At 42.3% G+C, this 23,779-nt stretch overlaps 1 protein-coding gene across 1 annotated transcript in view; it reads right to left on the reverse strand.

The window, feature by feature from the left end:
- The window catches only part of LOC145395711 (fibrocystin-L-like), a 304,791-nt gene that overhangs the window by 64,944 nt on the left and 216,068 nt on the right, over positions 1-23,779 (reverse strand). Inside the window, exons 67-73 of the mRNA XM_080269252.1 lie at positions 23,085-23,196; positions 22,540-22,710; positions 21,263-21,493; positions 20,227-20,394; positions 19,896-19,993; positions 4,775-4,894; positions 744-999 (exon numbers count right to left, since the gene is read on the reverse strand). Coding sequence (XP_080125378.1) covers positions 744-999; positions 4,775-4,894; positions 19,896-19,993; positions 20,227-20,394; positions 21,263-21,493; positions 22,540-22,710; positions 23,085-23,196 — 1,156 coding nt within the window. The remainder of the gene's footprint in view (positions 1-743; positions 1,000-4,774; positions 4,895-19,895; positions 19,994-20,226; positions 20,395-21,262; positions 21,494-22,539; positions 22,711-23,084; positions 23,197-23,779) is intronic.

Consider the following 23,779-nt stretch of genomic DNA (forward strand, 5'->3'; position numbering starts at 1 on the left):
GAAAGAAATTGAATCCCTAAAGTGACAATAAACTAATACTACTGAAGGAAACTTATGGATAAAGACTGTAGATATATATAAGTGTTATATAGTAATAGAAATATAAAGTGTGAGGGGTTTTATGAATAATAAATGACAGAGTAACAAAAGCGAACTAGTGCCAGTGCGACGATCAGACGCGCTCGTAATTTCAATTGCTTTCACAGTGTTTTTTTTTTTGAGTATGGATCCCAAACTACTTGAAAATTGTAGAATAGTGTTTATAGTGTTTGTATCTGGCTGTGGTAATCATATTACGGGTTGTCGGGAAGTGTAAAGTGGAGACTTCGTTACCCTACTTCAGAGGTCTCCACAAGTCCTACAGTAACCGACGAAGGCTCAACAAACATTCCAGGAGAAAGCTGAAGGTATGTGCCATAAGCATATGTAATTTTATTATTCTAGGACTAATAACTGATTTTTGGCAAATATTTTTTGAGAGTCTGTCGGAGCCCAAATAACTGCACACGCAAGTCATTGGTAAACAAGCCCGCGGTGTAGGGGTTAAATAGGTGCTATGCATGTCCAGAGGGAGTTGTATAGGTGTTTCTCTGAGTTAGGGTCCATAAGTACAAGTCCATAAGCTGGGGCCCAATATCCGGACAGAACCAATATCCGGACCTACCTATGGCTCTATTACGTCGGATATTGGAGTGATTACTGTACTAGCAAATTGCGAAGACCTTCAGGCCACACAAACTCACTGTTAACACTGGAGGTGAAGGAGGCAAAGAGAATGGCTGTGGTTCCATTATCCGGTGCACCTTCCCAGAACTTGTCCTGACCGAGGAAGTTTAGCAGAATGGATGAGGTCTGGTGGAATGCACAGGAATATGATGGGGTGGCACCTACGAAGAGGGAGTCCTCCACAATGGCAGTCTTTGCCTCATAAACATGGGACAGGGCTGCAGGCTGGTACACCAGCTGGTTTGTGCCCAGTTTGTTGTCCACTGAGACCACCTGTAAATCATACACATGAGTATTGTAGATTTTTCAGTAGTGCATAGACAGTGGATGCATGATTAGTCTGAATGAGTTTGAGATGGAGTAGGCCTATGTTAATTTACTTGATGCTTTCTCCCCATGAATAGATTTTTTGCATTTATTCTGGCTTATACTGTATCAGGCAATGTTTCTCATCTCTGGAAAATCATTCACAGACTAAAATGGTTAAAAACAGTCTCAATAACATTTCAGCTCAAGAATATCTTCTTATGTATTTCATGCTAATGCCAGACAATAATAAAGCTTGGGAATGTACTGGATCTTCAAGGTCAAGGCAAAGATCTGAAGCAGAATGACACTGTCTAACATTACAGTAACAAATAGTTTCGTTTCGTTTTTAGAGGCTCCAATATGCTTGCATGCGTCAGCCTTGGTCACCTAATGGCGGCCCTCCACGCTGCATGATCCATTGCAGCCTCCCTGTTCAGTCCCTTAACCCTGAGGTCACACTTAATGACTCGTCCAATGTCTTTCTCGGTCTACCCATCATAACCCCACCCCCAATATTAACACTTCTCACCTTCCTCACCCAATTATCATCCCCCATCCTCTCCACATGTCCAAACCATCTCAATCTACCTCTCCTCATCACAACACTAATACACTCCAGTCCCATCCTACCTCTCAACTCTTCCATCGTAAACCCAGCCCCCCCAGACCTTCCACTCAGGGACGCACTACACATCCACCTAATCATTGTCATTTCTGTACGCCTGAGCCGGCGAATATCCTCCTCCTTTACTCCCCAGGTCTCACTACCATACAGCATTACACTCCTAACACATGCTGCATACAAAGACCCCTTAGCACATAGGGAGAGCCCTCTCAATGTCAGAAGAGATAAGAGCTCCCTGAACTTCTTCCAACCACTTCTCACCCTAGCTACAGAGCTAGCTCCAGCCCCACCTCAAGCACACAACATGTCTCCCAAATAACAAAACTCTTCCACACACCCAAGAGATTCGCCAACAAGTTCAATCCTTTCACGCCTGACAATCTCCACACGTTCTCCCTGACACCCCATACACATAAAATCAGCATTATCTCACAGTCTACCTCTGATACCACTATATCTCTTGTGCACCCATTTATCACAGACACTGCACAAGATGAAATTACTTCCCACGCCCTTGTGGCAAACTGCACAGGCACTCTGCCTCATCTTTGACAGTACTGCCACCAACCCTAGACATCATCACTTTTGTTTTATCTGCATTTACCCTTAAACCCTTGTGCCCCATACCATCTCTCCACTTCCTAAACCTTTCCTCCTCCTCCCTTTCGTTCTCTGCAGTCAACACCAAATCATCAGCATACAAAATCTCCCATGGGAGTCCGTTTCTAAAGTCACGTGAGAGGGCTTCAAGTACCATGATAAACAACATGGGACTCAAAACTGACCCCTGATGCAAACCAACATTCACGGAAAACTCATCACTCAAATCTCCATTCACTCTTACCTGGGTGCGAGCACCCACATACATAGCCATAACCACCCTAACCAGCCACTCCTCCAAGCCAAGCTTTCTCAATGCCCACTTCACCACCTCTCTAGGGACTCTGTCAAAAGCCTTTTCCAAATCAACAAAAACAAAATACAGATCCCTTCTCCTACCAACATATTTTTCCTGAAGCTGTCGAGCAACGAATATGGCATCAGTGGTCCCCCTACCTGGCATAAACCCAAACTGCATCTCATCAATATTCACTCTCTCTCCAATCATACCTTCTAAAACTCTCTCCATTACCTTCATTATCTGATCTAAAGGCTTTATACCTTTATAATTTCCTCTTTCCAGGGCATCACCCTTCCCTTTATACACATTTACAATTATACTCTTCAGCCAATCATCTGGGACAACAAACTCATATATAATCATATTTATCAGGTCAATGACTAACCTCACCCCCATATCTCATGAGGCCTTCAACATTTCGGCAGTCAACCCAGACACACCCACTGCCTTCCCCACCTTCATCCTGCCTACTGCCTCACTCACAGTAGCAGCATCAATCAAACGCCAAGGGCCAAACACTGGATCTGATGGCTCCAAACCTTCCCTGTCCCAGTCAAACTCCTCATTCAACAACCAGCTATGATGCTCTCTCCATGCATCTTTAATATCCTCACTGTTCACCACTATCCTTCCTTCATCATTCTTTACACACTGCTCACCTATAAAATCCCGATTATCCCTCTTCATCTGATTTGCTATCTTAAATATCATAATTTTCCTTTCCCCATGATTTAGGTTATCAAGTAAAAGTCTCTGTGACTCAGACTTTGCCCTGTATACCTCTCTTCTAGCCCTACGCTTGGCAGCCAAGTATTCCTCCTTGCTACCACCCTTCTTCCATTCCTGGAAAAGCCTTCTTATCTCCTTAACTGCAGCTTCTACACCCTCATCCCACCACCAAGTTACTTTATGTCTTGATGGTCCTCTTGTCGAACCTCATTTTACACCAGTAACTCTCAAGAAATTGTTCTTGAGGGCTCTGTATTGTTCATTAATGCCTCTGTCTACAGCTCCCTGTTCAGCCACCACTCTCTTCATCTTGCTATAGAAGGCATCCCTTACTACTTGGTTTTTCAGCTTCCATATTTTCCTCCTAGGTACATAAGTCCTCTTTTTCATCATTCGTTCCTTAAGCACCACATCACAAATCAATAGTTTGTGCTGATGCACACACTCCTCACTTCCTATAACTTTAACATCCCTCACTAACCTCCCATCAGCCCTCCTAACCAGAAAATAATCTTTCTGACTGCTATTTCCCCCAGACTCATACGTAATTAACCTACTCTCTCTTTTCCTAAAATATGTGTTGCACACAATCGTGTCCGTTGCCTCCCCACACTCGAGTATCCTTTCCCCTTCCGCATTCCTTATACCATATGCACATCCCCCATGTACTCCTGAAATAGTATTTCAGGAAAAACTTCAGGTCATATTTGGACCAGATGGCTGAGTTATACAGGGTTAAAATGACCTACAGAACTATTAAGAACTGGAATAACATTCAGACAACACATGCAAAAGTATAACAATAGAGGACTGCATGGCATCCTATAGAAATCACACATTTTGAGAACACTGGTCTCTTACAAATATTGTCCATACATGTACCAAGATGTTTCCGATGGAGTCAAAGGGGAAAAAAATTGCTAAAAAATGATGCTGGACAGGTGAATAGAAAGCTATGTGTGAATAAGTTAACTATCAGGTGGAGTCAGGATTGAATGATGAATGAATGCATATGTGGTCTATTCCATTGGTCATGCTGTTGATTGGTTCTCCCACTATTGTATTATTTCTTTATGCAAGCCATCTGTACCTTACCTCTTTCTACCTGCAGCTGGGAAAATGAAGTAATGATAATGATGATAATGAAAAAAATATTATTTATATCTGGCATGTAATTTTAATTTTACTGAACTCAGGGTAACTACAAAGGTTCATGAGGATTAAAATAAGAAAAAAAAAAATCATGGATTCATCGTGGTATTACACCTTCCCTGCCTCATCAGGAGCACAGGGACCTGGTCTGTCCAGACATGAGGGCATTACATCTGCAGTAATTCCCAACCACTCCCTGGAATTAAATATTTTGTGAGTCACATTGAGCTGGGGTGACTCAACCCACTAGACTGCCAGGTACCTATTGCCTGGTTATTTGGTTACTACTGAATGTAGTACATGGTCATGATAATGTGGACTAAATTACTCACACTGGAGAGGACTAGAGAGGCATAGTGTTGCATGTAGAAGGCAGTGTCCTCAATCCTCCATGCATAGAAATTGTTGACACGCTTACATCCACCTGATTCTGAGCCAGACTTCTTCCACAACTGTAATTCAGAAAGGGGTGAAAAAAGAAGAAATGAGTGCCTTAAAAATAATAATAAAAAAAAAAATGGTTCCTATTACCATTAAAAACATCCTGTTTTTTCTGTCTGTTCTTTCCATACATTTACCCTTTTAAATATTTAAAGAACTGCTGTGTGTATATATATATATATATATATATATATATGTATATATATACAGCACCCTTTCATCCATGTGTTCTCATGAGTTAGCTTACCGTTTCACATTCTTCGTTTGGTATCGCTCTTTTCAACAAATTTCGGACTGAGTGAGCAATTTAGCCATATGCTTAGTCTGTCTGAAATGTGTTGGGAAGTGCGATATCAAACAAAGAATGTGAAACTGAACGCTAACTCACAAGAACACATTAACGAAAGTAATTTTTTCTGGTTAGCACAAATTTTCATTCTATTTCGTTCCCTAAAACTGCCTGACCCATAAACTTTCATCTAACCAAATGGCCTAAGGTCTCTCCTGAAGGCCACATGATATGAGAGAAGGCTGTAGTTGTTTAAAGATATCTCCCTCCTATGGAGGAAGCCAGGCCATACATTAGCCCAGTCAGTGGGGATAGCTTTTGCCAGGGGCATCTCTTGGTGGGCAACTGCCACCCACCAGGGTCTGCTGGTGGGCCACCCAGCTGTCCGCCAGGGCAACCCGGCAGCCCACCAGAGGACTCGCTGGGCGTGGCGAGCAATGGAGAGAAGGTGAAACTTTGACAACAACACTGGGGGTGAGGGGAGGGAGGAAAATACTAGGGAGCTATGTATCAACAAAGGGTACCCAGCCCAACTTCTGTTTTTGTTAATGCTATTCTTAATATCATTGATGTTTTTAATTACAACAGTTATATCTGTTTCAGTGTTTTACCTGATGGTGGGTGCAAGTGGGGGTAATATATGTGGGGTTAGGTGGTAAGAAGGGGTAAAAGTGAGAGTTTGGGAAAGTTGCCAGAACACATTGTACCATTATACATACAAACATATTGTCTGAGAGATGCGGATTTGAGTACCACAGTCCATGTCCGTCTGAGAGATGCGGATTTGAGTACCACAGTCCATGTCCAGTCCCTATTGCCCACAGTATTCGAGGTTTGAGTGTATATATATATATTTCCTGTGTTCAGGAAACCATTTACTAAGCTGGGTAGTAACCACATAACCCGAGTTTATGGCTGGGTTAAGTGTCCCAAAGATTCCCCTACCTAAAATCACTTAATCACGGCAGATGTTTCGGAGGACCTTGAAGGAACCAATACGTGCCCAGGGCCCAAACCTAATGGGGCAGATTTGCATGGTCATGTGGAGTGTGCAAGGTATGAATGAGAATAGCAAGAGGGTGGAAGTGGTGAATGTGTTCAAGAGTGCGAAATATGCCGTGATGGCAATGTGTAAAACAAAGATGAAAGGCTGTGAAATGGAGGAGTGGGAGGGTGTGAAATATGTAAGATCAGGCATGAATGGGAGAGGAAGATGCAAGGAAGGAGTTACTTTGTTGATGAATGAGGTATGGCAGAGTAAAATGAGAGATTACAAATATGTTAGCTCGAGATGTATGTATGTCAAGTTCAAGTTTGAGAAGGTGAAAGTGGGAGTGATTGTAGCGTATGCACCATGTGAAGGCAGGAGTGAGGGAAAGAAAGACAGGTTTTGAGATGAGCTGAATGAAGCAGTGGGAGAAATGTCTGGGAGCTATAAAGTGATCATAATGGGCAATCTGAATGGACAAGTAAGCATTGGTCCTTAGAATGGCATAATGGCTTGTAATGGAGTACCAGGAGAAAATAATAACGGGAAGCGACTGAAGGATATGTGTCAGGAAAGGAGGTTGTGCATTTGTAACTCGTATTTCAAACACAAAGATGCACATAGATATAGATGGTTTAGAGGGAAAAGCAATCGTGTTGAAAAGAGCCTGATTGATAACGTGCTCGTAGAGAGGTCAATGCTAGGAATGATTGCTGATACGAGGGCCATGAAAGGACGACGTGTAAGTCTGTCAGATCATATGATTGTGGTAAGCAAGATCAAACTGAGAGGAATGAGGTGGACCAAGAGAGAATGGAGCGGCCTGGGAAAGAGACTGAAAGTCGAGAAGCTGAGGATCAAAGAAATGGTAGATGAATACAAGTCCAAAGTAGGGGAGGAGTTGGAATCAGCAAATTGGAATGAAATAGATCTGGACAGCCTGTGGAATGCATACAGGGACTGCTTGGTTAGAAATGCTAAAGCTGTGTGTGGTGTTGCAAGAGTAACAAAAAAGAATAAGGGTATGGCATGGTTGGATGAAGAGGTTAAGAGTGCAGTGGAGGAAAGGAGGAAGAAGTGGCTAGAGTGGTTACAGAACAGGAGTTCAATTGAAATAAGAACTGAATATATTGACAGCAAGAAGCACATAAAGAGACTAGTGAAGAGGAAAAAGAAGGAAATAAATGATGATCTGGAAAAAAAAAATGAATGCAAACTACACTCAAAATAGGAAGTTATTCTAGAAAAAAGGTGTGGAATGTTGAAGTGACAGTGGAAAGAAATGTAAATGTGTGAAGGATAAGTGGTATATTATTAACCCATGGAGATGAAGTATGGAAAGAATATATTGAAAGCCTGATGAATGGGAACAGAGGGAGCAGAGTGGCTGTAAACATGATTGGTTTTGGGGGTGTGCAGAGAAGAAATGAAGTGCCAGGAAACATGACACTCACACAGATGAAGAATGCCGTGAATGAACTGAAAAGGGGAAAGTGGTTGGATTTGATGAGGTGTATGCTGAAATGATTAAGTGTAGTGGAGACAGCAGAATGAAGTGCTTGTTGGAGATATGTAAGAAGGCATGGATGAGTGAAACTGTGCCAGCAGAGTGGAAAAAGGCTGTGATTGTACCACTGTACAAAAACAATGGTGGGCAAAGTGCGTGCAAGAATTATCGTGACATAAGTTTATTGGTATTGCAGGGAAGATATATGGAAGAATTATTACAGAGAAAGTAAGAGAGATATCAGAAGTCCTTGTGAGTGATGAACAGGGTGGTTTTAGGAGTGGCAGAGGATTGTTTTGTTTTCGTTTTTTAAAGGCTCCAACATGTTTGCATGTGTTGGCCTTGGTCACCTAATGGTGGCTCTCCACGCTGCACGATCCATTGCAGCCTCCCTGTTCAGTCTCTTAACTCTGAGGTCACACTTAATGACCTTGTCCCATGTCTTTCTCGGTCTACCCCTCATAACCCCACCCCCAATATTAACACTTCTCACCTTCTTCACTCAATTATCATCCCCCATCCTCTCCACATGTCCAAATCATCTCAATCTACCTCTCCTCATCACAACACCAATACACTCCAGTCCCATCCTACCTCTCAACTCTTCCATCGTAAACCCAGCCCCTCCAGGCCTTGGACGCAGGGACGCACTGCACATCCACCTAATCATTGTCATTTCTGTAAGTCTGAGCCGGCGAATATCTTCCTCCTTCACTGCCCAGGTCTCACTACCATAAAGCATTACACTCCTAACACATGCTGCATACAAAGACCCCTTAGCATGTAGGGAGAGTCCTCTCAATGTCAGGAGAGGTAAGAGCTTCTTGAACTTCTTCCAACCACTTCTCACCCTAGCCACAGAGCTAGCTCCAGCCCCACCTCCAGTACACAACATGTCTCCCAAATAACAAAACTCTTCCACACACTCAAGAGGATGTGTGGATCAAATATTTGCAGTGAGATTGAGAGTGGAGATGGCTTGTAAGAAGGACTATAAGGTGTTACTGGGATTTATGAATCTGATAAAAGCATATGACAAAGTAGACAGAGAAGGGCTGTGGAAAGTTTTGCACAGTATGGTGTAGATGGTAAGCCGCTTGGTGCCAGCATGAGTTTTTATGATGATACTGTGGCATGTGTAAGGGTAAACAGGCATCTAAGTGAATGGTTCATGACCAGTGTGGGCATGTGACAAGGTTGTGTGATGTCCCCATGGTAGTTCAATATATACAGTATATGGATGGGGTGAACAGAGAAGTAAAAACACGAGTAATGGAGAGAGGGATGGCACTGGTAATGAATGGTGATGGATGGACAAACTCAAATCTGTTGTATGCCGATGATGCAGTACTTGCAAATACTGGACAAGACTTTGGTAGACTAGTGCAGAGTTTTCCTGATGTCTGTGAATGTCATGCCTTTAAATGTAGAAATGAGTAAACTGATGGCAATCAAGAGAGAAGGTGACTCCCAATATGATGTTACAATGAATGGAGAGAGACTGGAATTGGTGAGAGTTCAAATACCAGGGAACAATGATAGAAAAGAGAGGAAAATGTGCAAAAGAAGTGGAAAGTGAAATGACATAAGAATGGAAGGTAGCTGGTGTTATGAAAGCCTTGATAAGAAACAGAAGTTTGAGTGTTGCTGCTGCACGAGGCTTACATGATGGAGTGTCAATGCCAACTTTAACCCGCCCCATCCCGACCACTTTTCCACCACTGTTCTGGTGTCAACATCTTTTTCCATATGAAGTTGTAGTATCACACATTTTACATAATAATTTTTAAAGCTGTTTAGTCATAATTAACAGTGTGTAATGAAGTGTGAATGATGAACAACCAAATATCATTTCGCTGTTAGCTGTGGTATAGAGAAGAAGGTGGATGGCAGACCACAAGGAGCCACCCTGTTTCAATTATAGAATGAAGGTTAGGAGAAGTGAAAAGATATCTGAATAAGTGCGTAAGTGTAAAGTCCTGGGGAACCATTTATTATGTTGGTATATGTGAATGTACTTAATACCATTTTATAGAGGTGTATAATGTGCTAGTAGAGTTGTCATTTATCTCTACTTTTTGCATAAGCCCAGAGTATATGTAATGCTCGGCACCTCACTTTTTAGCTGACCTCAGCACCGCGCCCTTGTCCGGCTCGGTGACTGTACAGCGTCAGAGAAGCTGCTTGACAGTTATAAAGGGAGGTGGTGTCGCTCCTACATATCTCTCGGGTCGCAGTTATATTATTCTGTACCCAATAAAGAGAGATTTAATCTACTCATTTCTATCACCTTACGCTACCACTTAATAACAGACCAGCTTCCATCTTCTCGTGGCAGAGGACCTTTGGTGGGAAGTGTCGGGCAGTGACGGCGAGTAGCTGACGTGTACTACAGACAGTGTCGTCGATCCAACACGGTGGTCTAGTTATACTACACAGCAGAACACTTAATATAGTCAACTGCTACTCCATAACGGCTACATTAAATTGTTGGCCAGCAGTGCGACGATACATTTTATTGGTGCTAGCAGTGGCATGATATTTAGTGCTAGCCGTGAACCGATATATTAAATTGGTGCTCAGTGCTGGGATACGATACGTGCTAAAGGGATTTATGCTGTGAACCAGTAACCCTTGCAATCGCTCGTTCCTGAAGGTGAAACAGAAAATCTTACTCTACTATTGTAAGGGGACTAATTACTAGTGAGTTAAGTGGAGCAGATAAACTGGAGTGGTGAATATTAATTCCTCCCATTATTCTGCCAGTGCGAGATTCCTATCTTAAGCACAAACTGGCAGTTATCTCGCCCTGTGGTGTGCGAGATATCTCCATCTTCAAACGCAAACTGGCAAGAATCTTGCTCTCGTGTGCGAGAGGCGAGATAAGGAGAGTTCAAGCCAGTGCGGTGAGGAGTGGGTCAACTAGCGAGCGACTTCTGGCAACTCCAGAGGCGCGGACGGCCGCAGCGAGCCCAGGGAGAGCGAGAGCGGGCGTATGTGGTGCCACGATCGTATGTGGTGCGTCGAGTGGCGTCACTGCCTGGCGTGCTGCTAACTCCCACAGCGAGCGTGTGCTGCATGGTTCGAGGAGTCTGGTGGAGTGTGGAACGTGGAATGTGGAACATCATCCTGGACTTTCATATCTAGGTAGCGTCCATGCATTAGTAATCCACACACACACACTTGAATCAACACACGTTAGTTAGTTGATGAGTGGAAATAAAGGTTTCTCAGAATTCCCTTGAAATAAATATACTTTCTGTGTATTGTATATGTGTTCCATTTAGGGAAATAGAGATTAATCCCACTAGACGCAGAATTTTCCTCAGACAGAGGATGTAACTGTGATTCGTGCCTCACAGAATCAATTCCTTACAGTAAAGGGGTACTATGTTGCACCTGATTTTTGTGAGTTACACAGTAAAGAGATAGCAGTTCTGCCTAGCAAGCATCATCTAGCTTTGACAGTGAACTTCTCATCCCAGTTACGACCCTTTTTACCTTCATTCAATGTTACTCCTTGAATGCGAACAGGCTGTCTCATGTATTAAAGGAGCTTACCTTCCTCTCCCACCTGAACAGGACTGATGAGCCTTATGTACTGTCTTATCTTCCTTCATACCTTTCTATTTTGGTCCTGGCGTTGGTCTTCTACTTATTGTGGTCTTGTCCTGTGTTTGTGGTTTAGGCTACTATTTAAGGCGCCAATTAAGGAACCCACTGATACCACGTGTCTGTACTCGCGGATTGCAAGTGGATGTTCCTGAATAGTTACCTACCCTACACTATGGTTAGGATACACGGTAGTTAGGACAACAATGTCGACGAGGACGTCTATGGTGTGGCCGAGCGATGTTCTGGTGTCAACATCTTTTTCCATATGAAGTTGTAGTATCACACATTTTACATAATAATTTTTAAAGTTGTTTAGTCATAATTAACAGTGTGTAATGAAGTGTGAATGATGAACAACCAAATATCATTTCGCTGTTAGCTGTGGTATAGAGAAGGTGGATGGCAGACCACAAGGAGCCACCCTGTTTCAATTATAGAATGAAGGTTAGGAGAAGTGAAAAGATATCTGAATAAGTGCGTAAGTGTAAAGTCCTGGGGAACCATTTATTATGTTGGTATATGTGAATGTACTTAATACCATTTTATAGAGGTGTATAATGTGCTAGTAGAGTTGTCATTTATCTCTACTTTTTGCATAAGCCCAGGGTATATGTAATGCTCGGCACCTCACTTTTTAGCTGACCTCAGCACCGCGCCCTTGTCCGGCTCGGTGACTGTACAGCGTCAGAGAAGCTGCTTGACAGTTATAAAGGGAGGTGGTGTCGCTCCTACATATCTCTCGGGTCGCAGTTATATTATTCTGTATCCAATAAAGAGAGATTTAATCTGCTCATTTCTATCACCTTACGCTACCACTTAATAACAGACCAGCTTCCATCTTCTCGTGGCAGAGGACCTTTGGTGGGAAGTGTCGGGCAGTGACGGCGAGTAGCTGACGTGTACTACAGACAGTGTCGTCGATCCAACACGGTGGTCTAGTTATACTACATAGCAGAACACTTAATATGTAGTCAACTGCTACTCCATAACGGCTACATTAAATTGTTGGCCAGCAGTGCGACGATACATTTTATTGGTGCTAGCGGTGGCACGATATTTAGTGCTAGCCGTGAACCGATACACCACTGACTCCCTCCCAATCCTGACCATTTTTGTTTTTTTGTTTTTTTTCGGCTCAAACCTCCGCTTTTGGTGAGAAACATCGAAAATTCATAGAGAAATCGCTCACCTGAGGTTTAAAATACTCAATACAGGTAGGAGTACCTCCTTACCTTACTGGGTTTTCTAACAGGCTGGCACCAAAGAAAACGAGTTCTATGGGAGGATAACTATTTCACACCACTCATAAATGGTATTTATTTATTTACTTGGTACAAATTTATATGTAGTACGAGAGTATATTGGTTTTCAAGCAGTAATATAAGCATCATAAGCATTGTTTCACTCACTAACTCATCACCTTTTTTTGCCACATTACCTGATCATCATTTCTGACAGTTTCTTCCTCTAATGCTATGTAAAGTTTGTCCTCCACATTGTCATTGATTGGGGAATCACTCTGGCCCTGAATTTCGTACCGTGGCATGACATGGTTTTACTGGCCAGGTCACTGATAACAGGTGAATTGCTGAGACAATGGCATGCAGGGGGGGGGAGGAGGTCATGCTGGGTAAGGCATTGTCCCTGCCTGGCATCTTGTAGAGGAAGGTGTCACGTGTATACGTACAAAAAATCACTCGCGAAAATTGAAAATTGTGCAAATTAGGGACCTTGCACGAAGTACAGAGAGTGGATAGGATACTGTCTAACGTGATACGTGAAAGATGCAGAGTGAGGAAGTCTGTGGACACCATAACTGAAGAGTGTGTACTGAAATGGTATGGTCATGTGGAGAGAATGGATGACAATAAAGACGTGAACAAGGACACCATAACTGAAGAGTGTGTACTGAGATAGTATGGTCATGTGGAGAGAATGGATGACAATAAAGTTGTGAACAAGGTACAGTATATCTGAGTGAATCTGAAGGAGGGAGGAGGCAAGGTAGGCCAAGAAGAAGGTAGAGGGATATAGGGGATGAATGTGTGAGGATGACAGGTATGGAAGTCAGTGAAGCTGGGGGACTGACAAGAGATCAGGCTGGCTGGATGAATTTTGTGGGAGAAGCACATAAACTCAGGCTGTCTGGACGCTGCTACTCCTCAACCTGCCCTAGGGTGAGAAAGGAGGTCTGGATGATGGTGGTGATGATGATGATAAATATGTATTTATATATACATGTATACAGACATATTGGGGCACTCACCGTCCACTCATTTGATGTAGTGCTGCTCTTGGGTGTCTGCCCTTTCCTCTCCTCCCTCCTTTCCTTCCTTCCGGTCTTTCTTTACTTCATTCCTTCCTCGTCCTTCTGCCTACGGGTGACTTTACACTCCCTCTTTTGTCTTTCTTTCCTTGATTCTTTCCAATTCCTTTTCCCTGTGGGTGACTCTACACTGAGTGACAAGCCAAATGGTTTCCTGTACACCAGGAAACCATTTACTATGCTGGGTGGTAACCATATAACCAAACTATGGCGCCTGGTGGTTTAGTAGGTAACTGCAGCTCTCCAATTGGACTGAGGCAGTGAAGGTTTATATAAAAGGGGTGGTCAGGGTTATTGCTCACGTAATGCCACTCAGGGATGAGTGAGGCTGGTCACTCTCATCTTAAATGTCAGGACCAACTTGCCTAGCCCCGGGCTCCTACACTCCTCATGGGACAAAGTAGGATTGCATGATGGATGGATGAATATAATATATATACAGATACAGTATATATATATATATATATATATATATATATATATATATATATATATATAAACAACCTGCTTCTCACTTTTTTAGGTGAATTTGTTTGTGGCCACCCCATATGGGATAAAAGCATCTGGCAATAGATAGACTGATAGATAATATTATACATATACTATATATATATATATATATATATATATATATATATATCTATCTCTCTATTGCCAGACGCCTCAATCCCGTTTGGGGTGGCCACAAACAAATCGCCTCCAAGTCGCCCTGTCCCCCGCCATTTCACTGCCCTGCTCCCAGCTCACACCCCCCTCTCTCATATACCTTTCCACCCCATCCCTCCATCTTATATATATATATATATATATATATATATATATATATATTATATATATATATATATATATATATATATATATATATATATACAGTAATCTCTCCAATATCCTATATAATAGAGCCAAAGGCATGTCCGGATAGTGATCCTGTCCGGATATTGGGCCCCAGCCTCCTGGACTTGTACTTATGGATCCTAACTCAGAAAAACACCTGTACAACTCCCTCTGGACATGCATTGCACCTATTTAAGACCCAAATCACACCAATAAGGGCCATAAAAGACAAATAAATGCAAAAGAACCATAAAATGAGGTTTTAGAGGTGAGTTTATACAATAATAAACATTCTGGGTACTTACAACAAGTCCCTGGCTCCTGGACTGGTTTGAACCGCCAGTTTGCAGTCCACAGTTAATCCTTTGAACTCTAAATTCTTATTTCTTAACACTGCACACCACTGTAAATTCCCATGTGTTCTAGTGATGAGGTATTGCAGTTTATTCACTGTTTATTCACAAAAAACGAGCACCTGTGGCTTGCATTGCTATAAGCATCTGCTCTTGATCGGAATTAGGCTGTGACTGTTGATGATGGCGGGGTAACAGAGTTGCCAGATCGCAATGGCTACATTACCAAACTCCTCAATTTTCATTACCATTTTTAACTTTCATTACCAAATTCGTAAAGCTAGCATCTATTCTTCACTAATTATATACACAAGTGGATACAGTAATCGCTCTTCTTATAATTAACAGTATGTTGATTACTATCACGCTACATAGGCTAGCAAATTAATCAGAGAAAGCAAACAATCCACCATCTCCATCCTGTGTATCCTCATACGTGTGAAAAATTCATTTGGTAATGCATTATTCTGATTCATTACCAAACGAATTTTTCATTACCAACTTGGCCCACATTTGGTAATGAAAAATACCAAATGGCAACCCTGACAAGCGTAGGGGGAGGGGGGAGGAAGGAAGGGGTGAAGGAACCATGGTGTAACAGCTGTTCGGAGCCATGTGCCAATTTCAAATTATGGGTGGGAAAAAAGTCAGATTTTTTTTTAATTTTTTGCGGTTTTTGGCCCATTTTGGGAATACTGGATCCCGGGCCGAAAATGTCTGGTTATTGGGGATGTCCGGAAAATGGGCGTCCGGATATTACAGGGATTACTTATATATATACCTGGAAGGTGTGTGTAGGATATTTACAGAAGAAATATGTGCAGCATGTGATGTGGTGTGTGGAAGGAAGAGAAGACGGAGGGGGGTGCAAGGAACAGCGTGGTGGACTGAAGAGGTGAGACAGGCTGTGGCACAAAAGAAGAAAGCATACAATGAATGGATGAGAAATAGGGGCATGGAAGAAGTTGAGAGGCGGAAGAGAGAGTTATATGTAGAAAGAAAGAGAGAGGTGAAAAGATTAGTAAGAGAGAGTAAGAAGAGAGTGGATGAGGAATTTGGAAGGAATTTGAGTGTAAAGTGGAGGGACTGTAAGAAAATGTTCTGGAAAGAGGTGAAAAGAGTAAGACAGGGTGGAAGTAAAGTTATTAGGGGAGTGAAAGATAAAAATGGTAGATTACTAGTGGAGAAGGAAGAAAAAGTGAGCAGATGGAGAGAACACTTTAAGGAATTGTTGAACATAGAGGATGGAAGTAATGCGAGTATAAGTGGCTGGGGAATGGCTGGGAGAAGGAGGGAGGTGAGAAGACAGGAAGAAATCAGTAGGATAGAAGTTGTAGAAGCAATGAAGAAAGTTAAATAGGGGAAAGCCCCAGGAATTGATGGAGTGTGTGGTGAAATGCTGAAGCATGGGGGAGAGATAGTAGTAGAATGGATGTGGAAGATGTGCAGATTGGCCTGGGAGGAAGGTAGAGTCCTGGAGGATTGGAAGTCAGGTATAATTATTCCCTTGTACAAAGGAAAAGGGGAAAAAGAAGTGTGTGGTAATCATAGAGGCATTTGTCTTCTTAGTATAATAGGAAAAGTGTATGGTAGGATACTTATTGACAGAGTTAGAGAAGGAACCAAGGAATTACAGTAGTTGGAAAAGAACAGGGAGGCTTTAGGAAGGGAAGAGGTTGTGTAGATCAGATATTCATTCTTAGATCTTTAGTGGAAAAGTTTCTAGAGAAGGGAAAGAAGTTGTATGCGGCTTCCATGGATTTGGAGAAAGCATATGACAGGGTGGATAGACAAGGATTGTGGAAAGTGTTAAGAATATATGGAGTAGACGGGAAGTTGTTGAATGCTGTGAAGAGTACAGTATGTACGATGGTGCGAAGGCTGCAGTGCATGTGGATGGTGAACTAAGTGAATTTTTCTCTTTGAGAGTTGGGTTGAAACAGGGATGTGTCATGTCTCCATGGTTGTTCAATCTGTACATGGATGGGGTAATAAAAGAGGTACAAGGTAGGGTAGTGGATGTTGGAGTGGCCCTGGTGAGAGAGGATAGTGTTTGGAAACTCCCTGTACTGTTGTTTGCAGATGATACTGTGTTGTTGAGTGAAGACGAAGGGGAGCTGCAAGGCTTGGTGGATGAGTTTGGGAGAGTGTGTAAGAAACGGAATCTAAAGGTGAATGTAGGGAAGAGTAAAGTGATGGTCTTTGAGAGAGGTGAAGTCAGTGAATGTGCAGCGAGGTTGGATGGTGAGGAGTTGGAAAATGTGAGTACGTTTAAGTACTTGGGTAATGTGATGAGTAAGGATGGAGGTTTGGAGGGTGAAGTGCTTGAAAGGGTACAGCAGGGAAGAAAGGTTGCTGGTTCTTTGAAAGCAGTGATAAGAAACAGGGAAGTGTGCATGGAAGTGAAAAAGTTACTACATGACAGTATTGTGATACCAACTCTAACGTATGGAAGTGAAGCTTGGATGTTGTTGGAAGGAGACAAGTCAAGTGTGAGGGCAGTGGAAATGAGTTATTTAAGAGGAGCCTGTGGAGTCACATGGAGAGACAGGCTGACGAATGAGGATATAAAGAAGCGTTGTGGTGTGGATGTGGATATGATAGGAAGCGTTATGAGGAACACACTGAGGTGGTTTGGCCATGTGGAGAGGATGGAGGGTGAAAGACTGACGAAGGGAGTGTATGTGAGTGATGTGGAGGGGGGAAGAGGGAGGGGGAGGCTGAAGATGAGATGGAGGGATGGGGTAGAGAGGTATATGAGAGAGGGGGGTATGAGTTGGGAGCAGGGCAGTGAAATGGCAGGGGACAGGGCGACTTGGAGGCGATTTGTTTGTGGCCACCCCCAAACGGGATTGAGGTGTCTGGCAATAGATATATATATATATATTCATAAACAACCTGCTTTGCTCTTTTTTTTTGGTGGATTGATTTCTATATATCAAAAAAGTCATAAGTACATGGAGGAGTTCTGTTGTTTGAGGGATATACTGTGTTAGGGTAAGCTCTGTGGTTAGGGTAAGGTGCGAATGAGGGAATTGTGGGAGAAGGCAGATGGTTAGTTAAGAGGCAAAAAACACCCAAGGCGTAGAGTTTATAAACAGCCCTTTAAAAGCGGAATACAATGTTTCCGGGTCACGGTACAAAGGTTAATGTACTGGAGAGGTTGCTTTAATCAAATGTCATCTGCGAGGATGCAAAGATTAATGCACTGGTCGTGTGCCAGTGAGTGAGGGTAGAGTCTCAGAGGGTAGGAACTGAGGTAGTCTAGGGGTGCATCAATAACTCAATAATCCGTATGAAGATGTATATAAGTATGCTCATAAGAGAGATGTAGTCAGAGAGAATTTGGCGGTCATACAGAAAGTCTTGTGTCCGACTTGGATAGATGGGAAGGAATACAGTCACGACCATGGGCTTCACAGTTCTGGCAAGTAGAGGTGTTTGAAGAACAGTTTTGCGAGAGTGTAATGCAAGGTGAATAAGTGCCGTTAGTATGACGTAAAGTACTCAGAAAACCAGCAATATTACTTTGACGTGTATGTCCCTGGTTGTGGAAGTACTAATTAAGTAGTAGAATTAACTTAGTGTAAGGCTCTGTAATACTGTATTCAAGTGAACATTAATTACTCAATGGATGAGTTACCTAGTCAAGTGACTAATTTGCACTTAGGTTATACAGTACATAATTATCAAGTTAAGTAACTGAGTTGCTGTCAAGCCATAAATAAGGTGTTGAGCTTTCCCTTGTGTCGAGTTGAGACTCAGTATATCAAGTAATTTGCCATATTTGTATTAACAAAACTGATTTGTACTGTATAACCTGTTTGTAAAGTAGTGTAAATGATTTGCATACAATTATTAAAATTAAAGTAAAAATCAATTTGTGTTTTACATCCTAGTTCAGGAGTCCGAGGCAGAAAGGGATACTTAATATCTTGTTGTCCTAACCTATGAGGATGTAGGCCCCCCTCTGGGCTTGTCTCTGCACTCTGATTTGCATACAATTGTTAAAATTACAGTAAAAATCATTTCTGTGTTTTACAACCTAGTTATTTTTGGTAGTTCAGGAGTCTGGAGCAGAAAGGGATACTTAATATGTTGTTGTTCTAACCTATGAGGATGTAGGCCCCCCTCTGGGCTTGTCTCTGCACTCTCCGCTGCTACTATTAAACGCTACCTACTACAAATTAGTGGCAGCCGTTAACCGTGCTCAGCGAGACTGAATGCGAAGTATACCAAGAGTCATGTAGGGGGTGTAGGGCACAACAGTTCTGTACAGCGGCAAGATGTGAGCTGTACAGGAGGAGGATATTCATAGGTTCAAATGAACCGAAATGGCAATTATTATAGTGATGTGTAACGCATCACTGAATGCGAGACCTAGGGGGGGATAGGACTGCGACTGAAGAGTTGAGAGGAAGAATGGGACTTGAATGTGCTGTGATAAGGTGGGGTAAAGCGAGATGGTTGGGCATTATTGAGAGGATGAGGGATGGCAACTGGGTACTGTAGGTGAGAAGCATGAATGCCGGAGGTAGGGTGGTGAGAGGCAGACCAAAAAAGACCTGGGACAAGGTCATTGTGACCTCAGGGCCAAAGGACTGAACAGGGAGGATGCCAGGGATAGAGCGGCATGGAAAGTTGCCATTAGGTGACCAAGGCCGATATGCGCAAGCATGATGGGACCGTTATAAACAATACGATACGATACAAAAAAGTTTTCTCAGTCTGAGGCAAATGTATAACACTTACCCACAACATCTCTCTCCGTCACTGAAGATGGCAATACCTACTCATTAAAAGTTCCTCCTCTCCTCTCACTCTCCCTCTCTTACTATGATTGCTTTATGAACCCATTAAAATATCCTCTCCCATACTCATTAAAAGATCCTCCCCTCCTCTCTATCCCTTTCACTGATTGCATTACGTACCCAATAAAATATCCTCTCTCTCTCTCTCTCTCTCTCTCTCATCATACTGTGATGTACACATTATAAGATTCTTATTCTCTCTCTTTCTTACTCTCTTTCTATAATAGCATTATGATGCACTCATTAAAAATTTACTCTCTCTCTCTCTCTCTCTCTCTCTCATACTGACCAGGACCCCAAAGATGGCACTGTGTATTTCATTGTTTGTCCAGAGTGTGGTCTTATCACAGTCCTCACCATAGGTCTTGACACCTGCCTGCTGGGAACCTGTGGGAGGTAAATGGGGTTAGGATGGGGTTGGGCTGGCATAATGGGTGGGGTTACTAAGAAGCAAAGAGTCAATCACATCTTTACTCCATTTTATTTTGAACTGGCATTGCACTCAGTTTTCTGTCATTCTCTTATGGCATTTTAATTGTTAGGTGCTCTCTTGCCAATTAATTTTTGTTTTTGTATCTTAATTTTACTCTCTCTCTCTCTCTCTCTCTCTTGCCACTCACCTGCCACCACATTACCATCCAGCACCGTATCATGTGCCTTGTTGAGGTGGAAGGCACCATACCAGTCAAAGTTCTGAATTTCAGCTGCTCCATTGAAAGTCCCTGGGAAGAGCATGCTGGACACCAGATTCCTCTTGTATATGTTGCCTTCACTCTCATCTATTATGCCTGTGGATGGGGATAAAGTGATAAGCAAAAGAGTGGACTAACTGGTGAATGTAACCCTTTTATTATGATGGGGCTTTCTAACTTGAACAAAATCCTGTAGTGTTAGCCACAATAGACACAAAGAACATCCCTGGGCTGAAGGGGTTATTGGAAATTCTTGTTAACTCTCTCTTCTCAAAGGAAGACTCTGTTAAAATGAATTTAATACTCTAACATTAGCTTGATCATATACAAATTATCTCCACTGACTGTAGGAGTTAACTAAAGGGTGACTACAATGACATCTAATACCTGGCTGGAAGGGTAGGTGGAGAGATGGTTCTTTGGAAGTTAAGTTCATGGTTTGGTGGAAAGAGGAAATGATGAATGGATGAACTAGTGGCTTAATGCCTGGATGGAAAAACATATGAACCAAAGAGAATCCTCCAGGCCACACACTTCCTCCAATCTAACACAAAAACTGAACTCCCCTTCCCAGCCACTCACTTCCAATACTTTAACACACAAATAGAAGCTACCAGTCATTCACTTCTAATCTAACACACAGTCTCCCTTGGCCACACACGTTCTTCAAGCTAACATACGAATCCTCCAAGCCACTCACTTCCTTCAATCTAACACACAAACAAAACTACCCCCTAGCCACTCACTTCTTCCAATCTAACACACAAACAGATCTCTCTCCTAGCCACTCAGTTCCTCCAATCTAACAAACAGAACCCCCTCCTATCCACTCACCAATCAAACACACAAACATAACCCCCACTAGCCACTCACTTTCTCAAATCTAACATATAAACAATACTTCAAATAGCCACTTCTTTCATACAATCTATCACACAAATGAACCCCCCTTCCAGCCACTTACTTCCTCCAACAGTGTGGTAAATGACACTATCCTCTACGGGAACACTGCCAGTGTGGAAAAATCCGAGTGCAGTGTTATAGTTGTTGTTGAAGGAGCACTTGGAAACATAGTTGGCATCATCAGTGTTGGTGCCAAGGGAATGGAAGGTTAGGGAGAACCTTGGGTCGTCAGGGTCATCGAAGCCCAGCTGACCCATGGTGCGGAACTCAACACCGGATAGTTGAGCGCTGCCTGGGGTTGTCAGAATGAGGAAATTAATTTGTAAAATAGTGTTTTAGTTGTGCGTGTGTGTAACTGCCTTTTCTGTTTTCTTAAATAATGACACTCACAGTTTCACTGCCATGTAACTAAAATTTTCCCTTGGCCATCTAGATCTTAACATCAGACATCAGATATTTCATAAAAAGTCTCAATATCCTTATCATTTGTTATTTTCAAATAAAACCTTTTTCATCTCCACACAAATGAAAGATAACGCAATGGGCTTACACAAGATGCAAGACTAGTGTTGTGGTGTGGGTGACAAAATGAAGTGGAGTCAAAACTGATCCCTGAGCTGCTCCAAACTACAAAGGAGGGTTTGGAAATCACTACTCTTAAAGCTGGAGAAAGATTGTATGTAGGGTGTATGAGAAAGAGAGAGAGAGAGAGAGAGAGAGAGAGAAATTTGGCTTGGAGAGGGGTACTTATGAAGATATCATGACTGTGGCACCTTGCATGAATGGCAATCGTCATATCACATCAATGAACACTTCTGGGGTGTCTAATAGGGATAAATTCTCTGATGATGTTTCCTTCCCAACACTTACTAAAGTGTGTTTCTATACAAGTAAGTAAGTGAATTATCATTTTTATAAATGTATTAAAGTTAAAACTGTTCTTTGACCTCTACAGTATCTTTTCACTCGACTGTAAATGGGCTGATGCATGCAGTTGGCATGATGACCCTTGTATATTATATATGAAATAGCTTTTGGCTCTACTGCTTTGTCTGGCTTGCATAATGAAACCAAGCCTGTGTGATAAATAATTCTCAATAATTCAGAAAGTCCTCAATACACACTACCTTTTTTGAAGTTCTTTTTTTCAAATGAAGTCCAGAACAGCATGCAGAGACATTGTTTATTAAAAGTGCACAAGTACTTTTGCAGTGGACTTGTTAATTTCATCTAATTTACAGCACTATATGTATGGAAAAAGCAATTATATTCTGAGACACATAACTGGCAAAAAATGAAGACTTGGGGTAATTTATAACAGACACTCCCATCCCTCACCCTTATACTCGAGGCCATCCTGGGTAAGTGTGGAGACCAAAACCCGACCACCAAGCTTCTTCTCAAAGCCAGGGTATGTGTTGCCTTCCACCACGATGTTGCGAGTCAGAAGTCCAACCTCCCCAGCCAGGTTCACAGCATCACTCACCCCAGTCAGTGCGTGGCTTGCCGCTGAAGGAAGTCGGGTCAGGTTGTCAGGTCAGGGGCTAGTTCCGGAATGGCCTATCTGTTCTAACCTGACTAAGACCCTCAATCCCTTTCAGCTCAGCTGATGACCGGGCTAAATGAAGTCTCACTGAGGATTTGATATGACTAGTAACCAAAGACTCATTCCCACCTCTTAACTGAGGCTCATCAAATTCATAACATAAAATTTTTGTATAGGGCAAACCTTTTCTAGTGAAGGGGTTAAGGGTTTCTTTTTTCCATTTAGTATGGTGAAAGAATTCTCAGCTGATTTTTATTCTTGCCACTGTTAAATGACTATTCAGCTTAAGGAAAACCTACAGCATGGCAGGTTTGATATGAGCTTCCTATAACCTTACCTATGTGCTCATAAGTGAGTGGAGAGTCCAGGGTGATGGATGTGCCAGACACAGCAGTCACTGTGCGTACCTCCGTTTCCAGAGTCTCTTTGCTGGTGGTTGTGATGACCACCTGTACCATGTAGGAGAAACAGGATCAGAGTTACTGACAATGAATGATGACCCAACACAGAACCTGATATGGTCTAATATAAAATAATGTTGCTTTATATGATCTAACAAGATCCATACAACTCACCAATACCTTCATGACAGCCTGACAAAACTTCACAATCCAATATAGCCCAACATGGTCTTAAACAGTAAACCACAGTATGGTTTATAATGTTTTAACATAGCTAAAGATAACCTGTCATAGCCTTTTTTACTTACCCATGCATCATATAATATGGTACTGCCCCATCAAGAACCTGACTACTCAGTTCAGACACTGAAGGTGAGTGAATACTTGCTTGCCAATGAATAGCATTATGTGAGCAAGATACCCCAACTACCCCTAAGAAACAGATCCCCATGGACCACATCCAGTTGGAGAACTTTAACAATATGAAAGGAATACAGCTAATGTGCTACAGTCTAACATGCCATGACATAACCCACCCCATTTTCAAAAAATGTGATGTAACCTGACCTGATAAAACCTCAACTAATCTAACCTGATACGGAAATAATTAATGTGACTCAATAAGATCTGA

Source organism: Coenobita brevimanus, chromosome 33, assembly GCF_032717465.1.
Source record: "Coenobita brevimanus isolate Jiangsu-jjx chromosome 33, ASM3271746v2, whole genome shotgun sequence".
NCBI lineage: Eukaryota > Metazoa > Arthropoda > Malacostraca > Decapoda > Coenobitidae > Coenobita > Coenobita brevimanus.